Raw genomic sequence first — 22779 nt, 5'->3', positions numbered from 1 at the left:
AGTGAGGGAAGGAGGCAATGGAGCATTAAAAAAAAGCAGGTTTATGAGAACTGTGTTTCTGTCAAAAATTATATACGCAGTGTCAGAATAAGAGACCCATTCCAGAGGCAGGGGTCAGAGTGGACTGAGCAGAAAGGAAAAGACACGTACTGCAAAGTCTAGATGGAAGAGAATAAAAGCACAACCACAGAAATGACAAGGTCAGGGCAATGACAGAGCACAGCCAAAAGGTCCAAAGTCAGAAGAGAAGGAAAGAAGTTGACTCTCTAAACTCTCTCTGCTGTTTAAGTATTAAAATAAGAAAAACAATATTTTTGTATGGTCTGTCTGTTCCTTTGTCATTTTTACTTATCAGATTTTGAATTTGTGACACAAATCATTTCAGTATAAATATTTCCACCCACAACTGGTTTGCAAAGCCCTTATGACAATAGACACTGATCCAATCAGTAACCAGTGAGTCACCTGCAGGGTTCATTAGACAAAAGCGCTGGCAGCTCACTTCCAAATGGACAGACGTGGAAGCTAGATGCTGAACCGTGGGTACGGTTCACAATCCCCACAGCCAGTCGAGGGGGAGATGATATACTGACCCAGGTGGAGAGAAATGTCTGCTTCAATATGAAGGAGACACTTTGCTAATTTCATAAGGCGTAGTTTAGGAGATTCAAATTCTACTTTTAAAATCTTTAATAATATCTGTCCCCTGATACATACTGGGAAGTTGTAACAAAGTTTGTGAGAACCTCTTTATGAAGAAGTAGGCAGCATCTCATATAGACATCCTTTCATAAAAATCTATCAGACAAATGTAACACATTTAGCTGTGCACTTCAAATACACATTTCTTTCAAGGATTTTTTCTGGCTCAATGGGTATGTTTAGCTTACCAACACGAGGCAGTTCAGAAGAAAGGGTCAGAAGCAGTTTAATTTAGGAAGGCAATTATAGGGGTAGATGAATGAATGCAAGACTAGAGTTCTACTATTAGCAGACCCAAGTTCTACTATTTCCTGTGATGTAAAATAAGTTAGTGACACAGTCAAGCTATTTCCCTATTTTATTTTGACTGAACTAGAATCGATATAATTAAAGTTAGTAGCAGCACCCTGGAATCAAACAAAGCTTATCTGCTAGGGGCAGACTTGTTCACTAAGAGATGGTACCATATACATCGACCATACCTCTCCATTCAAAAGAGTTGGGAATGGGTTCCACAGAGCACAATTTTAAAACCTCTGGATTAGATTATCTGCTGAAGTTCCTTTCAGCTCTAATAGCTACAGTTCTGATATTGATTAAATAAACCTACTTAAAACAACAAAAATGACCACACAACCAACCAACCAAACAAACAAAAAAAATCCACGAGTAAAAGCACAACAAACCTTCCACAGTGAAAGATTGAATGTACTTGTTTTCAAGTTGTATTCCAAATGGCTGTGTCTACTTTTCAGTATGACTGTCTCTGACTTTTATTTTCATGTATCACATTATTTTTACACTCAGCATGTCAGCTCATGTCATTTAAATTTTGCATTTATTTTTTTCAGGGACTAAACATCCTGCCAGCACTTTTTCCCATTGGATTACAAAGAAAAAAAATGAGCTATTCGAAGATTACTTAACATCAATATATTTTTTCCAACTTGAAAGTCCGTTGTGTTTTTTTCTATGCCACATATAACGAACATAGGCTGTATAACAATATCTTAAAATAAAGATTTGTAATTTCATTTCAGATATTAGTTGAACTTGAGGTGGTAACTCAAGGTCTCTGTCAGTGATTATAGTTTTTAACTGAGCCCTGTGAGTTGCATTCCTGTTTGGGAAATTGGGGAAGGTGGGCTCGTGGAGGAAACCTGGGTGTTCGCTACTTAACGATGCTGGCAGATGATTACTGATCACCAGAGAGAGAGCCAAGATGGGGGAGTAGATAAACACCGGTGCCTGCTTCCTTCCATGAACACATTAATATTACAACTAAATTATAGAACAATCAACCTGGAGAACCATCTGAAGTCTAGCCAAACAGAAGTCCTATAGCTAAAAAAAGGAAGAAGCCACGCTGAGACTGGTAGGAGGGGCAGAGACGTGGTGGTTGAGAATCAAGAGGGATATCTTGGTCGTGGAGGTTCTTCCAGGAGGACTGAGGGACCTCAGCCCCCCACACCAAGCTCCCCAGCCCAGAGTTCTGGTGCCGGGAAGAGGACCCCCCACAACATCTGGGGGTGAAAAACAGTGGGGATTCTAACCATTAGGGGAAACCCAGACGTCCTCTTATATGGCCCGCACACAAACTCACACGCAGGTACTCACCTTGGGCTCCAGCGGAGGGATGGTGACTTGGGGGCCTCTGAGACATACGGAAGGCAGACTGAGGTGAGTGGCTTCAATGGGAGGACTGGAGGACAGTTGGTGTCTTCCTGGTGAGGGGTCCTACTCCATGCAACCGGCAGGTGGGCGCCATCTTTCCTATGTTGAGCCCTCCTCCACAGGCCAAATCTGAATCTGATTGGCCTGGTGAGCTCTGCTGCTCCACCCTGCTGACTCAGCTGGGACTGCGAAGGCAGTTTCTCTCTGAGCAGCCAGCACCTCCTTCATTTCATTCTTTCTTGGGAAACTAATGGAGTCCACTGGCCCCACGTGGGTGGCGACTGGGCTTGGTGTGCTCTGAGACTTTTGCTGAGTCACTCCAGGCTCAGCTCTGGCACCAAACCAGAGTCTACATTAATCTGGTGACTCCTCCCACTCTGGTGAGTCCTGGAGACCCTGCCTCACCTAACTTGCATAATGCGCAAAGCTTTATCAGTGGCTGAACCTTAAGGGAGATGGCAGGTAGCAGCAGGGCTGCAGGTGTCCTGGATTTTGGTGGACTTACCCCACGGCTGGTACTGGTGGCAGCCATCTTTGGTTCACAGCGTGGCATCTCCCACACACCTCCAGGGTCGGCACAGGCAGTGAACAACTGTAGATCACTTTGTAGCTCATCACTAGACTATGGGGGGGGGCACCTCAAGACCTAATGGAATGGACAGCACACTGCACAGAAATCCTGGTCTTTGAATTGGATGAAATCATTGATAAGACAATGGTGTGGTATTACTTGGGAAGGGGTTGGGGTATTACTTGGAAAGGAATTCTATTTATTGAAGGAAGAGTGTGCATAAAAGTTACAAAGCCAAAGAAGTGGAAGGTGCTGGAAACTGTTAGTTTTATATTCAACAACCTTTTACTCCTTACTAACAGAACTCTAATTTTGTTTAAAACAGCAAAATACCCAAAAGTTGGAAATACAGTGACTGACCAGTTACCCCTTTTCATATTAACTTCTAGGAGGTTAAGAGCAAAGTGTGAGGCTCATCTTTAACAAGGAAGGCTCCGTGGTGTGCCATGGTATAACAGCCTCATTTCTAGCATTACGTTATATCTCCAACAAAGATTTTAATTTTTCTTTTTCACCTATTTTAATAAATACTATTTTGCTGCTCTTATACCATTAAACCACCTTCAAACATTCCTGAAATAAACCATGTATAAGAAGCAGCCAAGAGGGTCAAACATAATAGAGAAAGAGGGTGACGAGAAGAAAATAAAAGGAAGGAAGGGAGGAAGAGAGGAGTATAAAGGGAGAAATGGAAAAAGGAAAGGAAGGAAGAAGGGACAGAAGGAAGGAAAAAAATAAAAAACAATGCTGGTAACTTGTTTACTCACTGAGATGCTAAGTTAGCAAGAACAGAACGTGGCAAAAGTCCTGAATAGGTGAAAATACCAGCAATACCTTCTGCTTATAAATACCTGCCCTACTCATTTTATTAAACGGAGGATTTTTTACATTATAGGTAACTGGCTCCCTTTTGAGGAATTTGAACTTTCTGGGATGGGGGGCTATCTTTAGGTCATCTAACTATTATACCTTAAAGTCTATTATTTTAATCAGATCAACAACTAGGTTAGTCTTCAAGGGGAGGGTGAAAAGCAGGAGAGAAACAGAAGGGGAGAGCAGAGGCCTTCCCAGGTCATGTCAACATCTGACTCTACTTTGATCTTAGAGTCACATGAGTATAACAGGTTACAAAGGGCTGCATACAGACCCAGACGTTTTGTTGGACTACACACTGTTATAACATTTCTTAATTTATTTTAAACATTAAAAAAGCAGCAGATTATTTATTTTCTTCTCTTGAAAAGTAGGTATATGTGGTGAGCTCATTTCCAAGACAGCAATTAGGTGGAACTGGTATGTACTGCCCACATCCAGTGGAGTTAGCCACTATCCCTCTCACTCCCTATTTTTCTTACACAGTCTATTCCCTTAATTTCTATACATAGTTGATCCAAGGGGGACATCTGTATTTATGACCTCAGAATAGGCTTTATTGTCTAGAATTATTATAACTCCGTCCTGAAAAAATCCAAGGGGATTCTACAGCTAATAAATCTAACCATTTTACCATCAACTCCCATGACCCACCTACTTCAGTATTTGCCCTTTATAAAGCACTTAGTACATGCCATTCATGTTGCTAAGCACTAATGTACAGGAACTTATTTATGAAGTAGACAGCATGTTCCTCATTATATAGTAGAGCAGCCCGAGGCTCAGAGAAGCTAATTAATTTTTTGAAGGTAACACAGGCTTCGTCATATTGTGGCTGTAGCCTGTTTTCATTCAGATTCCTGACTGTGAAAGCGCTCCTCTTAACCACTCTATAACAAACTTGTTATATTCACAATGTCAAGCACATGCAGTGGCAGAGGAACGGGTACCCCCAAAATGCGCCAGACTAAAGTATCTGACAGTGTCCTACAGAAGGCGTGCAGAATGCTTAATAGTAAAGCAGACAAAATAAGCTAAGTGAAAACAACATGAGGCAACAACCATTTCCAACTCATTATTTAGGAAGCTTGAGCTGCTGGTGGAAAGAGCATGAGACAAAACAGCGGTAGTCCTGAATTGTAGCCTTGGAGCACGAGCTGGACCAGTCACTGCAGACGGCCATCCTCATTTGAACCTCACACCGGACATCTGCGCCAGATGGTTGTATTCCATTTTAGAGATTAAGAAAGAAACTCAGAGAACCTAAATTGCTCGCTCCAAGGTCTGCATAGTAAGTGGCAAAGCCGAGACTAGAAACTAGGACGGTGAACTCCTATTCAGCTTTCTCTTGCCTGCCTGTTTCACTCTACAAGAAATGACCCTCCATGTTTCCTGGCCTTCAGACCTCAGTAACCTGTTAAGACTCTGAAATTAAGATAGTAGGTCTTCCCTTTCTATTTTTCCTAGAGCCAAGTGATGCTTAGGAAAATCAGTACACTACATTGGCGTGCATGCAATTAAACAAAAAATAAACTCACCTTTGTGAGTTTACAAGGAAAATGTAAAGCCAGGTACTTTGTATTACTGTGATTCCCCCCTAAAATTACCAGTAACTCAAGTTATTTTTATGTTACTTGACACAAATAAGGAATATTTAGGAATAAAATAGAGTGATCATGCTTTAATTCCAGTAATTTTTCAATTTAACCTAGTGGGACACTTTCCCTCTTTCTCATATAATATTTATTGAAGATAAACAGCTTTGCAGACAAGATGCCATTGATTGGATTACAGTAGTGAATCTTTGTTTACTCCAATGCTGATTTCAGACAGATAGTAAATTTGAAAAGCTTCAGTCTCTCTCACCACAAATAAATAAAGCTTATTTTTCACTGAATCATTTGTCATCGATCAATATTTCCTGAGGAAAAACGCTAATGAGCCTGTGTCTGCTGTGAGTGTAATGAGGGCAACTGCAACTAAATAAGGTGTTTTGTTCTTTCAACGTCTCAGAAGTCCTGCTTCAGAATCTCCAGGTTGTGTCTTTTCTGCATATCTACAGGTGGTTTCTGTTTTTGATGACTAAATACAGAGTTCCAACGAGGTACCCAGAGATAGCATTACACATGACATCAAGAGACAGGGTCTCAGGCTTTATAAGTCTCTTCAGAGGTAAATAGCATCACAATTATATTTAAATTAAGTCACCACATTGATATGGCAAAGAAAGCACTGGCCAGATGGTGCTGAGTACAACAAGGAAGTGACACACATCACCCCCATTCCTCTTACTACTTATAAGTCTGAGCTCACATGCTTAGATGGTGGCATGACCAAACTATCTGTTAGTACCAAAAGGAATCTGGGTATCTATTTTTCTCATTCTTCTATTTTTATTTCACATTGTCCTGCATTTTCCTCTTTAGGATCCATTCCCACAAGGACCAGTAGGACAGAATTGCAATCCCACTCAAATGCTTACATGCTATTGGAAACACAAGAGGGTGGTTCTACTTTGTCTCTCCTTTTTTCTTCAGAGAAAGATCACAGAAATTCTCGTTTCCATTGCTTTCTGCATAGGCTTCTTCTACAAATGTAAAAGGACACTCTCGGAAAGGTTTTGAGCTAAGAAAGTTATGTGTTGTCTCTCTCCATGGTGCTTCTCATGCCTGGTAGAGCTCTCCCTCCCTCCCTCCCCACCCCCAGGAGGCTGTGTAGTGAAGGGAAGAACAGCAGATGTCAACAACCACTTCTTAGCTCTCATTTTGTATACATTTGCTATGAAGGGCATTTTTTTCTTGGCAAAGTCATAAGGGCCAAAAAGGAAGTAAATAGTCAAGAAGTGTTATTGAAAACATTATCCCTGCGAGGGTTCAATAAATAAATATTGGCCAATTATGATCATTCCTAGTAGATGATTCTTTTATATAATTAGTGCACTGAAGGAAAACAGCTTAAGACACACATATGGGATGGCCAGTAATGAGCAACTGTAGAAAAGCTCTGTGAAGTGATAGAAAGAATATTGGACAGGAGGGAGGGCTGGCGTCCAGTGCTCTGTCTGCACCTAACCAGGGACTCAGGGTATCTTGATTCACCTTTCTAGATCTCAGTGTTCCTGTTTGCTAAGTTGGAGCTGTGGGCAGCGTTATGCACTGTTTCTGTTCCCACCGAATTCATATGTTGAAGTCCCAACCCCCAATGTGACTGTATTTGGAGATAGGTACTGTGAGGACGTGACAAAAGTTAAATGAGGCCATAGGGTAAGGCCCTAATAAGAAGAAAGAGACACTAGAGCTCTCTCTTTCTGCCATGTGAGGGTATAGATAGAAGGCAGCCATCTATAAGCCAAAACGAGGACTCTCACCAGAAACCAATCATGGCGGCACCTTGGTCTTTGACTTTCCAGCCCCCAGAACTGTGAGACATAAATATTTGTTGGAGTAGCCCCCCCAGTCTGTGGTATTTTGTTGTGGCAGGTGAAGCAGACTAATACAGGTGGTGATGACTAGCTAATTAAAATGATTTACAACACAGAACACTTTCACAAATTTTATCTCAGAGAAACTCTGGGAGGTGGAAAGAGCAGAGTATTATTTTACAAATAAGAAAATATACCGCAGACAGGTTCAAGATCACAAGGCTGCCAAGCAGAATCTATCAGACTGGAAACTTGGGTCTTTAACGGCACCTTTGGTTGTAAATGGTTGTGGCTTTCTTGTTTTCAGCATCATTATGTTAGATGTCTATGAATTCTAGGTTTTGGATCTCCAGGTAATGACTGCCAAGTTAAAGCATGTCAAATTTATCACAAGTCATACATGTACATATATATGTATTTTTTTCCTTTACAGCTGCAAAAATTATCTCCTTTGACTCAGTGTTCCTCAATGTGTGGTTCAGCAGTGGGAGCTGAGGACTTAGAAATGCAAGTTATTGGGCCCTACCCCACACCCACAGAATCAGATCCTCTGGGGATGGGGCCCAGCAATCTGTGGGGATTCCGAGGCCACTAAGGTTTGAGAAGTGCCGCTCTAATCTATGTGCCCTTGTGCCCCTTGTAACTGGCTGACATTTGACATAGGGCACTGAAGGATATGCAGACGCAACTCTGAGTCCTATACCCAACTAGATCCACAGCATACCGTTAAACCCATTTTTTAAATGCTTGAACCTGTAGTATATCCTTCATGTAATTATAATAGTCTATAATTTTGTGTCAGCCTTTGTTACCTCCTTTATGTCTACTTAGAATTTGAAAACATTTTAGAAAAAAAGCTATCTCGTTCCAGCATATCATGAACCAATTAAGTTGACTCTAATTAAAAAGGGTAATTTAAAATATAGTGAATTTATTATTTATTCAAACTTGTTAATGTTTTTAATCCCTTACTCAAGGTATCTGGCCATCTACTCCCGCACTCCCTCCCCTGAAATCTCAGTAACTTCAGGTGGAGATTCACGTGCACATAAAATCTATACCTCAACATCCCACTGCCTCCAATCAGGAGAAAATATTTTAATACATAATAAAAATGGTCCAAAATATTCATTTAAAATTTCTCTTTTAATATTTATTCTAGAAAACCAAATATAGAAATCATTAATTATAGATTATAATTTACATTTAATAACTACTTGTATATGTAATTATATAACATATAATAAACATATATATATATTTTTATGTCAAATATCTAGATTTTAGAGGCACTAGGATTTTTTTTTTGGCACTAGGATTTTAATCCAATATGTTTCCTTTGATTACCTTCCTGGGTTTGGAGTTTAAAAACTCTTGGGATTTCTGGTAAAAAAATATGGACTCTGATGCCAAAATGATACATTTATATTTAAATAATTATAAATGTGTGTGTATGTGTGTGGTTACATACAAATGACACCTATTATTTTAGGACATTGACACTCATCTAAGAATTTTCTGGAATATTTTATATGCATTCCAAATGAACGTTGTCAATACAATTTCACAAAGAGGTACAATATTACCTTTGAAGCATAAAACCTTATACATTTCCAAAATTACTTTTTCTTATGTAGAAATAACACAGAAGTCACCTTTTACTGCTTTGAATGTGGGCAGCCAGGGAGAAGAAAATTCACATACTCTGTGCTGCTTGTTATTAATTTGCTTAGATAAGCAAAATTCTGGGCTTTCCGTGGAAGTACAAGTCTTGCAAATCACATGACTTACAAAATGGCATACAGCTTACACAGCATCCGTGAGCTATAGCTTCTGAATGACATGTGTAATGAGATTAGTAGAATCCTGTCTATCACAACCTCCAGCTATTTTATTTATCTTCCTTAGATTTTCTTTTGGCACCATTTACTGAAAGAGCTATTTGCAATTATACAAAGATTGACTAATAAATTTCTACCATGTTTCTGAAAAGATATGGGAAAAATTCATTGAAATAAAGATTCCTTCCAAAATAGCATGTATACATATATAATATTTATGAGATGAAGCAATATTAAACAAATGTATTTTATACACATATAAGCACACATACCTTTAATGTTGATCTCAAACTCAGGAGGAATTTTTTGTAATATTATAAAGACTAATTAGAGTGTTTTCCCAAATATTTTACTTTCAGGTGTCAACGTTGTCATTGTTTCAACCTAGAATTTACTCACATCGACACTAGATAAACCTTCCCCAAAAGGAAGGACTACTCTTATGGCCAACAACCAACAACAGTGCCAAGTCATATTCATAATTACTCATCTTTTGAAACATGTTTTGACATGAATAATCCAGCAAAACTGGGTCCCTGCCAACTAGTGCCAACTGTCACAATGGCACTGGAGGAAACATGATAACTACAGAGGCAAACAATGACTGGGCAAGTAAAATCCCCCTCATTTGATCCAGGTAAGGGAAGCATTATTTTCTGAAGAAGCAGGAAAGTTTGTTCTCTCTCTCATTTATTTGTTTGAGATTCCTTAACAATCAATTAAAATGTGTTTAGGTGCAGCAACATAAATTTTGTGAAATGTACCATGAGATAAAAAGAACAATGACTCCCTTGGATTTTCCACTTTGAGGATCTCAGTGTGTAATTTTTATATGTTCTGAGTCCCCAAATTTAATTAAAACAAAAAGTTTTAGAAAAAGAAAGAAAAGAAAAGCAGCTTTGGAGTAGGATGATACTAAAGAAGTACAAAAAAGAGTAAGAGTTTACCTTCTACATGATTAAGGAATAAATTAAAAAAAAAACCTTTTTGTTTTCATAGAGAATGTGTATGAGTGTGTGTTCTCATAATATACACAACTATATTTTACTAATTCATTCAGCAGGTGGGTCCAGTCCTTTGATCATAATACCAGTCCACAGGCAGGATCTGTGGGAGATGGCAATCGCAGGCCCGAAGTAACTAATCTGGCTTAGTTAAAATGAGAGCTAATAGCTCCTTGGACCACTCAGGCTTCTGCCCCACTTACCTTATTAACTAAACTGACAATTTGGCACTAAGTAGAAATACAGGGCCAACCCCCCACCAATTTTACTCAGGAGCCAGAGTGTAAAGATAAGGCAAGAAAAACTTGGGCCATAATTTGAGCGAAACCTGTAAAATCGACATATTCTGCACCTCCCACAGAGACGCTTTGTTTGGCCATTTTTTCCCCCCAGAAGATCACTTTAGTTACCTCAGTTATTCCTGGTCGAACAGGCAAGTCTCTAACTCAACTGTTTTTGGTTGCTATTTTCTGATGTTCAGTTTTTCCTTTGTTTCAGAAATATACACAATTGTTCCTTTAATGCAGTCACCATGATGCAAGACCAACTGCACAATGAGGAAACTGTCCAAATTCAACTTGCCTTCCTGTAACTTGCTGACTGCTTTCTTTCTTAACCTCTTCATCTGCTCAGGTCCCTTTGAACTATTTCATCTCCACCTGTGTTTACATGACCCTCAGATTCAGAATCAGTGCCACTTGTACATTAAATGGATGTGCAGTTAGCTTGTCTCCCTGAAATTAACAAAGACATTAAGGGATGATGCCAATTCAGTGGCTTGAGCTGGATACCTTCCATGACCTGGTATGTCGTTGTTTATGGTCCGTTAAGCAGTATTCATTTCACCTCATGGGCCCATGTAAAACCCAAGCTGAAATTACAAGCAGTACCACAGAATATTAAATAGCTTCGTTTTGCTTTTTAAAAATCATCTCTAAATTACTGAAGAACTCCCTGAGAGACTCAATGGGAGAATATATATATATATTTTAAACTTTTCAGGTTTTTAATGTCTTTTATCCCCCTTTCCCTAAATCATATTCATTATTTTATATGTATACTAATGGTAGCGTTTCTGATTTTCACAATAATATACTTTCTGGTTCTTGTTTAAATCTTTTTTTCTAACCAAATTATCATCGCTGTTTTGATTCATTTTTCAAGTGGGGCTTTCGATTTCCCCAAAGTTCTCTTATCTTGTTCTGCTTTGTTTTTCATCATTCTTACATACAAAGCATAACATGCTGACATGCAGAAGTCAGTGAATCAGAGGTATCACAGAAGGAATCTGGGCTTGGTTGCTGTGAAAATCTACCTTGTGCAGGCCTCCATTAGACAGGCTAATGCAATCTCCAGGGCAGGGCTGAGTGCTAGAGGGCTTCAGCTGTCAAAAATCTACAGTGCAAAGGTAGAAAAATGTATGCAAGCATTCACTTACCTGCTTTTGATCAACAATTATTTCGAGGTCTTCATCACTGCTTAGTTTTCCATATCCTTTTTCTTTACTTTTCTTGTGAAAGAATAATTTTAAATGATCATTTAGTTTCTTTCCATTAATAATCGTAATTCCCACTTAATACGTTTTAAAGATAAAGTCTACTTAGCCTTGTTCACTGGTCATCATTCATCATTCTTTATGTCAGTCTTTCATGGACAACTGCAAATGTTTTTATCATTAAGCTGCTGGCTTATAATTATTCATGAAGTATTTTTTGCTGAGCCTCTCCCATCCAAATTACACCTTCAGTCCTTTTATGAATATAGTTATGCTACTTTTCTCAATTGTAATTTCAGAAAAGATTCTTTAATACTTTAAGTAATTCCTTCAAAAGTTGCAGCATATTTTTCTTAAAAGATTGAAACTACATTTAGTAACACTATGCCTAAGTTTCAACTATTAAATGTTTTATTTTAATCCCTTATATATTTTTAAGAATAACATAAGTATTACATAACTCAACAAATCCTCAGAGTTTCTATATTTGCTCATAAATCAGATGAAAACTAACACTGGAAAAAAAGACCTCAGAAATAATTTTAATAAGGTAAAATAATTTCCAAAATTAATTAGTTTGAAAAGTTGGAAGAGTACAGACCATCTTTTAAAATTACTTTATTGGCATTTTGTCATCTTTCCTCTCCCCAGTGACCACTCTCCATGTACCTCCCCCAATATAAAATATTGTAACATTAGAAAAGGACAGATCGTGACAACCATTTTGCTGGTATGCTATAGGAGAAAGATAATTTGTTTCAGCCTTTTTTCGTTTGTTTTTTCTGTTCCCCCAATGCACTGGTTGATGGGAATACCAGAAATGTCATGTTTCTTCATAATTTCAGAAATCAAAGTACCTCTGTGGAGGACCAGTAACAAAAGGAAAAGAAAAAAAAATTACTCTACAGTTAGCTTTAGTTCAAGGTTATTATTATTATTTTTAAATCCTTGCTTTAGATATTAACTACATGAACTAGAATTAAGGGAACTAAATCTGATGTTTACACATACTGTGCCATATTAAGATCCCTGTCTCATTGAGGAAAAAACAATATCCTTCCGCGAACATGACCTAAAGCTGTTTTACACTGTGGGGCACGATTCTTGTCTGTTTTTACCCCTATATTTCAAAACCAGATTTCCACATTTCCTCCCCAATAAACACACCTCCTATTTTTTGTGCCTTTCTTCTGTAATAAAGAGATTTGTGAATCTTCAAGTATTAGGATGCAGAAATAAAATCTGAATTCTCTATCATATATTAATGAAGTTGGCCACTTAGAACAGAACAGATGGTCACAGTATCTCTTTCTATTATTATTCTTGTCTTCATTTGAGGTTCCATTTCAGGATTAATGGAAAACAAAAAGAACAAGGTTGGTTTCAATCAAGCTGATTTCCTTCCTTTCACTTAGCTTTTATATCCTTTTAGTCCACTGGTTGCCATAGGATATTGTCCAGAGACCCCTCTAATGCAAAACATTTAGAAATGCATTTCTGAAAATTGATCTGTATACGTACCAAGTAGCTCATTTGCATGACCCGATTTCTGGACGAAAGGACATTAAGTAGAGATGGAATGTGGGTCCTTCCATCCATTTTACTGTCAGACATCCCAGAATTCTTTGCACCAGCGGCAGTGGCTTCATTGCCAGAACTTGCTGACCAGAGAACCACAGATCTTGCCCAGCAACAGTATTTATAATGTATGACAATAATCGAAGTATCTCTGTATCATTGTCTTGACTTTGTAAACATCGTGAAAATTTTGGCTAGCAAAAGAAGTCATTGAAACAAAAATTTCTTCTTTTCTAAGTAATTTTTATCCAGGGAACTTCTATGTTCCCTGACTGCTGTTCTAGCTTAATGCTTTACAAAAACTCTATTATTAATTATATACGTTTTTCTGTTTCATCCCACACATATGGACTACTCAGCCTCTTTGTCATAGGAGCTCTTTCTTAGCTTTCCCTTTTTAAGGCCCCACTCCAGATTTTCTTGTGATTAGCAAATCACTGCTAATTGATATAAAGCTTCAGCATTCACAGAACATAATTCAAGATTGCAATTTCTGCCAATAGCAAATTCCACCTTTCCAATTTAATCCCAACTCCTTATCTGATTTAGTAGTACATTTTCCTGGGAAGAAGTTAAATCAGGGAAGGAGATTATATCCCCAACTACTAGGTTAGCATTTTCCAAAAGTGGGAGGAGGAATTTGGAGCTCTGATTCTGCACTTAAATCCCTACTCTCCAAACAGCACACAACTACACACAGAGTCAGAATTCTTTCAGTCTTACTCTAGCATTAAGCGATATTTTCCAGTTTACCCCACAACCCCAGGGGGATTAAACCTTTCTTAAACCATCATGGTTATTAGCTCACTTACTGCTTATTTCTAGTGCGAGCATAATCCTCTTTCAAGCACTCAGCTCCCACTTTGACTGCTTAGATCAGCCAGCCCAGGCAGGGATCTTCAGCTCTCCTCCCTCCTCCCAGCCGGGAATCCCTGTCTTCTAGCTATGCACTTTTGTCAAGTACAAAACAGCAACTCCATAGCTTCTGCGTGGTCTTTCACGTTAGCCAAAGGACTGAACTAGAAGGAGAAAGAAAGCTAACCTCTCCACTGTCCTAGCCTGCAGAGGCTGGGCTTCTGTGGGAGGAGAAGCCAGAGGGTGAGTACTTCCTGTGCCCCTCCCACCTCCCTGGGCAGACACTGGAGCTGAGGATTTCAACTGAGGTATAACGGTAGGCCCCTTTCCAACTCAGCCTTAGCAAGCTGCCTGCTTATATCGGATTTTGTGCACAGCTCATGAAAGTGCAGCTAAAGAGGGAGCATTAGTACAGGTGGAGCTAAAGTGGTAAGGACTTTGACGTGGAAAAAGTGAGGAAAGATTGAAAGGAAATAGTCATCATTTGCTGACAATGCCTCATTCTCTGTAAGAAGCTTTCAGCTCAAGATAAGTGTCCACCCTCTGAAACCTCAAACACAATATCTCCCACCTTCCCCATACCATTCTGAATCCTTTCTGAGTAACTCGTAGAAGAACTATCTAGTTCTTCATTAGTGCTGATAACTTTAAATATCATTGTATCAGATCTGTAGTTTTCTTAATAACATTGAGCCTAACTGCTAACCTTTCCGTTCTGCAGACATTCCACCATCTCTCCTTTATCCTGTTTACCTCCTGCGCCCCACCCTGTCATTCTCTCCTCCACAAATGTAGAACAGAAAGGTAATTTTAGTCACTTGAATTAAATAAACCATAAAACTTGGAAACTATATAGGCAAACAATATATGGCCACAGATATAGAATGTAATATATAAGAAAATTTGCAAGTGAGTAACAACAGAACAACAACAAAATCTGATAGGACAGAGACCTGAAAAATGAAGCACCCTGTGTTTAATTTTAGAATAAGATTTTATTGAAAAGTAAGAGTATTAATTAAAAGATACTAGTCGTGTTTGGGTTGAATTAAAAGGATTCTTCATACTCTTTAGGAATGGAATATATAAAGAAAATTTTAAAAGAAAAAAAGGAACACAGGATTTAGTTAATTGTACAAATTAGCCTCAATTGCAATTTTTGCCTAACTACAGATGTTACAATAAATGTAAAGGTTAAAGATGACATACATATTTGAAAAAATTTTTTTACTATTATTTATTCAATACTGCAATGAATGATACATAGTAGACATAAATTTATTAAAGCAAATGTTACATGAAGAGTATAGAGACAAAAGAAAGAGACCTTCCTACTCTCTTCTTTGTGGTTGTCAGTCTTCAGTTCCAATCTCATTTTCCCTATCTTCAATCCCTTCTTCTCCACCACCTTCCTCCCCGCAGCCTGCAAAATTGCTCAGTTTTCCCTGTCCTAAAAGATGACTTTCTCACACCTGCTTTTCCCAAAAGGCATTATTAAATCTCATATCTCTTCACTGTCAAATTTGAAAGAGTGGTCAATGCATAATAGCAACATTTCCTTTCTTTCTCTTCACTTCTAAACCAATCACAATCAGGTTGCAATTTACTGTAATTGCATTATTGATAATCACCAATGAACTCCTAATTATCAAATTCTCTAGCAGTCCTTTTTTAGAGCTAATTGTATGAATTAGCTCCAAATGTAATTTGTGATTGACTATAGATATCAAAATAAATGCCAATATTATTTCTTTCAGTGGTCAATTTTGTATCAAGTATTTTCAAAAATGTCTTTGCTGTTATTTACACTACTACAGCTGTTAAATTGTTTTGCCACCAATTGAATAGAGTACCAATGAGATGGAGCAGGAATTGGGAAAGGAGATGATGTGCTGAGAAGATACTTGCTGAGTTTGTGGTGTCTTTGAAAAGTTTATCCACATGGAGGGATCCAGTCAGCCATTTGGATAAACAGGGCTATATCTTAGAAGCAAGGTAAGGGTGGGACATAAGGATTGCTGGGGATAATTAAAATTGCAGGCGTGGACAAGCTCATTAAGGAAGAAAACATAGAGACAGAGAGATAAGGACTAAGGCTGAATCCTTGAGAATTGTTACATTTAAAAAATGGGCCAAAGAAAAGCACCCAGTGAAGGAGGCCCAACAGGAGTGGTCACAGGCGGAAGAGGAGAACCAGGAGAACACAATCAAAAGAAAGAGAGTTCTAGAAGGTGTCAGGTGCTGATGAAAGGTTAAGTAAAGGTGTGAACTGCAAAGTTTCATTGTATTTGGCATTTTGGAAGTCATCAAGGACTAGGAACAAAAGAACCAGTAAAGATGGAACCAAGATTAGAGTAAATTAATGAATACTTTGGCAGGAAGGGAGTAAAGATAGTGAGAGCGGACTTGTTTTCCCTTAGGAGAGCTTGACTAAAAAGGGGAAGATGGAACAATTTGTTAAGATGGTAGATCTCATTGAAGTCAAAAAAAAAAAAAAAAAAAAAGAAAAAAGAAAAGAAAAGAAAAAGAAAAAGGGAGAAAGAAAGCTAAAGGAAAGACAAAAAAATACAGGAAAAGAATGCTGGGAAAGTTACTATAGTTCCCTCCCCGACCCCTGCCCTTGTGTAAAGGTGTTGCATATGTTTATAGTTCAAGAAGAAACCAGTAAAGACAGTGAAAATGTAGATACCAGAAGGTGGGGGGGATAACTCAGGAAGCAAGAAAGTAAGATCAATTTGGAGAAAAACTGCATGTCTCTCTTTTTAAATTCATAACTATGTGATATATATTTATAGAAGAAAAATCTGGAAGGATATATACCAAACATTAAAAGTCCTTTTCTCTGGGAGATGGAATTATGCATGATCTATGTGTTCTCTTTGTACTTGGGACTACTTTTTGAAATAAATAAATGAATTTCTTTTATAATAAAAAAAGTAAACAAAATGTGATTGCTTGAGAGATCCATAAAATTGCCATGGAATAGACTCATTTTAAGTCTACTTTGCAGAAAAATGACTGGGTCAAGGAAGGTTTTACCCTTTCTTTATTATGTTTCTGGAGGAATAAAAGCTTGTGTTTTTTTAAATGTGGATATTCATGCTACAGTTATTGCTTATGTCCCTTGTGGCAAGCATGAAAAAATAGTGGAGTGAATGTTTTATTGCATTTAATATGCCCCTTTCCTCTTGACTCTTCCTTATAATATTAAGCTTCTCAGTTCTTTGACATAATTTTGGTCCCACGTCTCTTCTCTTTTTTAAATACCCACAGTGTCAGCACAGCCACAGACATCACTGCTGTGAGAGCCAAAGAAACAATGAACAGAGAAGACAGGAAATAAGGGAGAAGGAGGAGTTTCTCCAGTAAGACCTGGAATAAGAGCTTGAGAGTTTCTCCTTGTTTAGGACATGAGCTTGGACAGAACTTTTAAATAGAAAGTAATCACCTTACCAACTGAAAGAACAATTTTCAGATCTTTTATTTTTCTTACATATAGAGAAAATGAACTTTCTAAAGGGAAAATGTCATCATTACAAAGAATCATTTACAGAGGGACTTGTTAAGTCTGGCACTTTTCAAGAACTATTTTTTTTTTCTTTTAAGAGAATCACAATTGTGTTTTCCCCTCCAACTGTGATCATGTTATAGTAAAACAAAATAGCCACAGGAAACAATTTTTTAGTTTTGGGTCAAGCATGAGCAAACATAACATATGGCACTCAAGCTCAGTTCTAAAGGTATATTGCTGGGTGAAAAAATAAATATAAGGACAAAAATATGTTGAGGCATTTTAAACCATGTTTTAAGTCATATGCATATGTCCAGATATTTAGTAGTTTTTTTTATTTCAAGGCTAAATCTAATCAGGAAAATAGATATTCCAGTTACTTACTAGTGAGGTAATAAAATGGCAATGACGTACAATACAATTTTCACTGTGGCGTCACTGTCCCTCCTCAGTGCTGGCTTTCCTATCTTTAGGGTGCCACTTAGTCTGTAAGAGAATACCCTGAAGAGTTTATAAAGCTTCTTAAAAGTAGTTTCTATTTTCCAAGTTTTCTAAAGATGAAAATTCTCCAACATAACTATCCATTAAAATTAATCTATGTTGTTGTGCAATGACATTTTCTTAGCATACAAATTCATTATTAGAGATGCACCTTCTTATATCTTTTCCAATATTTTATCATGAAAAGTTTAAACATACTGCAAAGTTAACAGAATTTTATAGTGAGCAGCTGTATTCCACCACTGACATTTTATTATACTTGCCTTTTTGCATATCCATCCACCTTCTGAGATATATTTTTAAAGTATAGTACACATTGTCACATTTCTGCACATTTTTTCTTCCAAGGTTTATTTTATTTATACTTTTAAAACTCAGAAATGCAAAACCATTGGTTCAGTAAGCTTCCAAGATAAGAGCACTACAAGTTCAGGATTTGTTTCCCTACAGCTTTCATGTGAAAAGCAAATCAGTGAACTACATTTCTAGCATTGAGTACTAGGGATAGGTCCTAGCACTTGGATTAGGGAAGAGGATTTCTGATCAAAGGGCTGAGATTTTTATGGCTCTCAGTCAAAAGCAAATGATCAAACAACTCAACTTTTTGAGACAAATCCATGGTGTGATAGGCAGTTCCAGTTGATATTAACCACCATGTGCTCAATTTCATGTCCTTTGATCATCACTGTTTCCTGCAAACAACTTCACTTTCCTCTGGACTATATAATAATTATTCACCTTGGGTACATACAACAAAAGTAGCAAGCCTCAGGACAGGGCTAGAATAACTAATGGCTACTAAGAGATAGAGAGGTTACATGTGCTCTAAAGAACAGTAGTTGGGTGGTTTATTGAGATTAAGTAGGCAGAAAACAAAAATTGAACTTGAAATTTCAGTTATGTCAGATTCAGCAATGTTCCACATTACTTTGAGGACAATACGTAAACTCTTCTTAACCTTCCCTCACTCCCAAACAAAACCACATTGAAAGAAAAAAAAACAAACATAAAACAATGTCCTTCTTAACAGGAAAATTCTTAGTCCAATTCTTTCATCTGGAGAGTTCTTGTCTCTACATAAATAATTTTCTCATTTCCTCTAACCGGACTCTTGAAGCTGTAACTTCAGTGGTATAGCAGGCAATGACTGATACATAAAAGTTGTTTTCTGTCTGCTGAAGACAATAATGATTGAAAAGTGATATATTTTAATCTACAAGATTTCTTGGCATTACTTGGTCTTGTTGCTATTTCCAAGGCAAGCTGTAACTAGTAAGCATTCTCATTTGGCAGTTTTTTTTTTATTGGGGTGACAATTGTTAATGAAATTACATAATTTCAGGTGTACAATTCTGTATTACATCATCTATAAATCCCATTGGGTGTTCACCACCCAGAGTCAGTTCTCCTTCCATCACCATATATTTGACCCCCTTACCCTCACCTCCCACCCCCCAACCCCCTTTACCTCTGGTAACCACTAAACTATTGTCTGTGTCTATGAGTTTTTGTTTCTCATTTGTTTGTCTTGTTCTTTTGTTGTTTTTGGTTTATATACCACATATCAGTGAAATCATAGGGTTCTCTGCTTTTTCTGTCTGACTTATTTCGCTTAGCATTATACTCTCAAGATCCATCCATGTTGTCAGAAATGTTCCTATATCATCTTTCCTTAATGCCGAATAGTATTCCATTGTGTATATATACCGCAACTTCTTTATCCATTCATCTATTGAAGAACATTTTGGTTGTTTCCATGTCTTGGCCACCGTAAACAAAGCTGCAATGAACATTGGAGCACACGTGTCTTTATGTATAAATGATTTCAAATTTTTGGGGTAGATAACCAGGAGAGGGATTGCTGGGTCATATGGTAATTCTATTTGTAATTTTTTGAGGAACCTCCACACTGCCTTCCATAGCGGCTGCACCAGTCTGCATTCCCACCAACAGTGTATGAGGAGGGTTCCTTTTTCTCCACAGCCTCTCCAACACTTGTTACTATTTGTCTTGTTGATGATAGCCATTCTCACTGGGATGAGGTGATATCTCATTGTGGTTTTTATTTGCATTTCTCTGATGATTAGTGATGTTGAGCATTTTTTCATATGTCTATTTGCCATTTGTAAGTCCTCTTTGGAGAAATGTCTCTTCAGGTCCTCTGCCTATTTTTCAATTGGGTTGTTTGTTTTTTTGGTGTTGAGTTTCATGAGTTCCTTGTATATTTTGGATATTAGACCCTTATTGGAGGAACTGTTTGCAAAAATCTTCTCCCATTCAGTCAGTTGCCTCTTTATTTTGTCGATGGTTTCTTTCGCTGTGCAGAAACTTTTAAGTTTCATATAGTCCCATTTGTTTATTTTAGCCTTTACTTCCATTGCCTTTGGAGTCAAATTCATAAAATGCTCTTTGAACCCAAGGTCCATAAGTTTAGTACCTATGTTTTCTCTATGCAGTTTATTGTGTCAGGTCTTATGCTTAAGTCTTTGATCCATTTTGAATTAATTTTGGTACATGGTGACAGATAACAGTCCAGTTCCATTCTTTTGCATGTGGCTAACCAATTCTCCCAGCACCATTTATTGAAGAGGCTGTTTTTCCTCCATTGTACGTTTTTAGCTTCTTTGTCAAAAATTATCTGTCCATATTTATGTGGTTTTATTTCTGGGTTTGCAATTTGATTCCATTGGTCTGTGTGTCTATTTTTCTGCCAATACCATATTGTTTTGATTCTTGTTGCTCTGTAGTACAAGCTAAAGTCAGGCAGTGTGATACCTCCAGTATTGTTCTTTTTTCTCAGGATTGCTTTGGCTATTCAGGGTCTTTTGTGGTTCCATACAAATCTGATGATGTTTTGTTCTATTTCTTTAAAAAATGCCATTGGGATTTTGATGGGGATTGCATTAAATCTGTATATTGCTTTGGGTAATATGGCCATTTTAACTATGTTGATTCTTCCAATCCATGAGCATGGAATGCCTTTCCATTTCTTTGTGTCTTCTTCAATTTCTTTCAAAAATGTCTCATAGTTTTCAGCATATAAATCCTTCACATCCTTGGTTAAGTTTATTCCTAGGTATCTTATTCTTTTTGCTGTAATTGCAAAGGGAATTGTTTTTTTTGTATTTCTTTTTCGGAGATTTCATTGTTAGTATATAGGAATGCAATGGACTTTTGTACGTTGATTTTGTAGCCAGTAACTTTACTGTATTCGTTGATTGTTTCTAACAGCTTTTTGGAGGAGTCTTTAGGGTTTTCTATATATAGCATCATGTCATCTGCAAAGAGTGATATTTTAACTTCTTCATTCCCAATTTGGATGCCTTTTGTTTCTTTCTCTTGCCTGATGGCTCTGGCAAGGACTTCCAAAACTATGTTGAAAAGCAGAGGTGATAGGGGACAGCCCTGTCGTGTTCCTGAACATAGAGCAAAGGGCTTCAGTTTTTCACCATTAATTATGAGATTAGCTGAGGGCTTATCATAGATGGCCTTTATTATGTTAAGGTATTTTCCTTCTATACCTATTTGATTAAGTGTGATAATCATAAATGGATGTTGTATCTTGTCAAATGCTTTTTCTGCATCAATTGATATAATCATATGATATTTGTCCTTTATTTTGTTTATGTGATGTATCACATTGATGGATTTGCGGAGGTTGAAGCATCCTTGTGCCCCAGGGATGAACCCCACTTGGTCGTGATGAATAATCTTTTCAATGCATTGTTGTATTCGATTTGCTAAAATTTTGTTTAGAATTTTTGCATCAGTATTCATCATAGATATAGGTCTGTAGTTTTCTTTTTTTGTGTTGTCCTTACCAGGTTTTGGTATCAGGGTAATGTTGGCCTCATAAAATGAGTTAGGGAGTACTGACTCTTCTTCAATTTTTTGGAAGAGTTTGAGCAGGATTGGTATTAGATCCTCTTTGAAGGTTTGGTAGAATTCACTAGTGAAGCCATCTGGTCCCGGACTTTTGCTTTTGGGAAGGTTTTGGATGACTGATTCAATTTCGTTACTGATGATCGGTCTGTTTAGGTTTTCCATTTCTTCACGGTTCAGCCTTGGAAGGCTATATGTTTCTAAGAACTTGTCCATTTCTTCTAGGTTATGGAATTTGGTGGCATATAGTCCTTCATAGTATTCTTGGATGATCCTTTGTATTTCTGTGGTGTCCGTGATAACTTCCCCTTTTTCATTTCTGATTTTGTTAATTAGTGTCTTCTCTCTTTTTATCTTAGTGAGTCTAGCCAACGGTTTGTCGATTTTATTAATTTTTTCAAAGAACCAGCTCTTTGTCACATTAATTTTTTCCATTGTCTTTTTGTTCTCTATTTCATTGAGCTCTGCTCTGATTTTTGTTATTTCCTTTCTTCTGCTGACCTTGGGTTGTACTTGTTCTTCTTTTTCTAGTTCTTTAAGGTGTAACATGAGGTTATTTATTTGGGATTTTTCTTGTTTCTTGAGATAGGCCTGTAATGATATAAATTTCCCTCTTAAAACTGCTTTCGCTGCATCCCCCAAATTTTGGTAGGATGTATTTCCATTGTCATTTGTTTCTATGTATATTTTGATCTCTCCTCTAATTTCTTCTTTGACCCAGTCTTTCTTTAAAAGTATGTTGTTTAATCTCCATGTATTTGTGTTTTTTCTTGCTTTCTTTTCACAGTTGATATCCAATTTAAAGCCTTGTGATCAGAGAATATGCTTTGTATGATTTCTATCTTCTTAAATTTGCTGATGTTGCTTTTAT

At 37.4% G+C, this 22779-nt stretch overlaps 1 protein-coding gene across 11 annotated transcripts in view; it reads right to left on the bottom strand.

Moving 5' to 3' along the window:
* PEX5L (peroxisomal biogenesis factor 5 like) overlaps positions 1–22779 on the bottom strand; it is a 210749-nt gene that overhangs the window by 139144 nt on the left and 48826 nt on the right. For 4 of the 11 annotated variants that reach the window (XM_081026056.1, XM_081026063.1, XM_081026061.1 and 1 more), the window contains exons 1-3: positions 13972–14215; positions 13103–13353; positions 11525–11596 (exon numbers count right to left, since the gene is read on the bottom strand). The exons of 5 other annotated variants lie outside the window; for them this stretch is intronic. In XM_081026056.1, the coding sequence (XP_080882182.1) occupies positions 11525–11596; positions 13103–13195 (165 nt within the window). In that variant the 5' untranslated portion in view covers positions 13196–13353; positions 13972–14215. Of the gene's footprint in view, positions 1–11524; positions 11597–13102; positions 13354–13971; positions 14216–22779 lie in introns of those variants that run through there. 2 more of the 11 variants (XM_081026058.1, XM_081026059.1) reach the window with 2 other exon arrangements.

Source organism: Rhinolophus hipposideros, assembly GCF_964194185.1.
Source record: "Rhinolophus hipposideros genome assembly, chromosome: 2".
Taxonomy (NCBI): Eukaryota; Metazoa; Chordata; class Mammalia; order Chiroptera; family Rhinolophidae; genus Rhinolophus; species Rhinolophus hipposideros.
The sequence above is the reverse complement of the archived record's forward strand: the minus strand, read 5'-3'. Positions and strand labels throughout refer to the sequence as shown.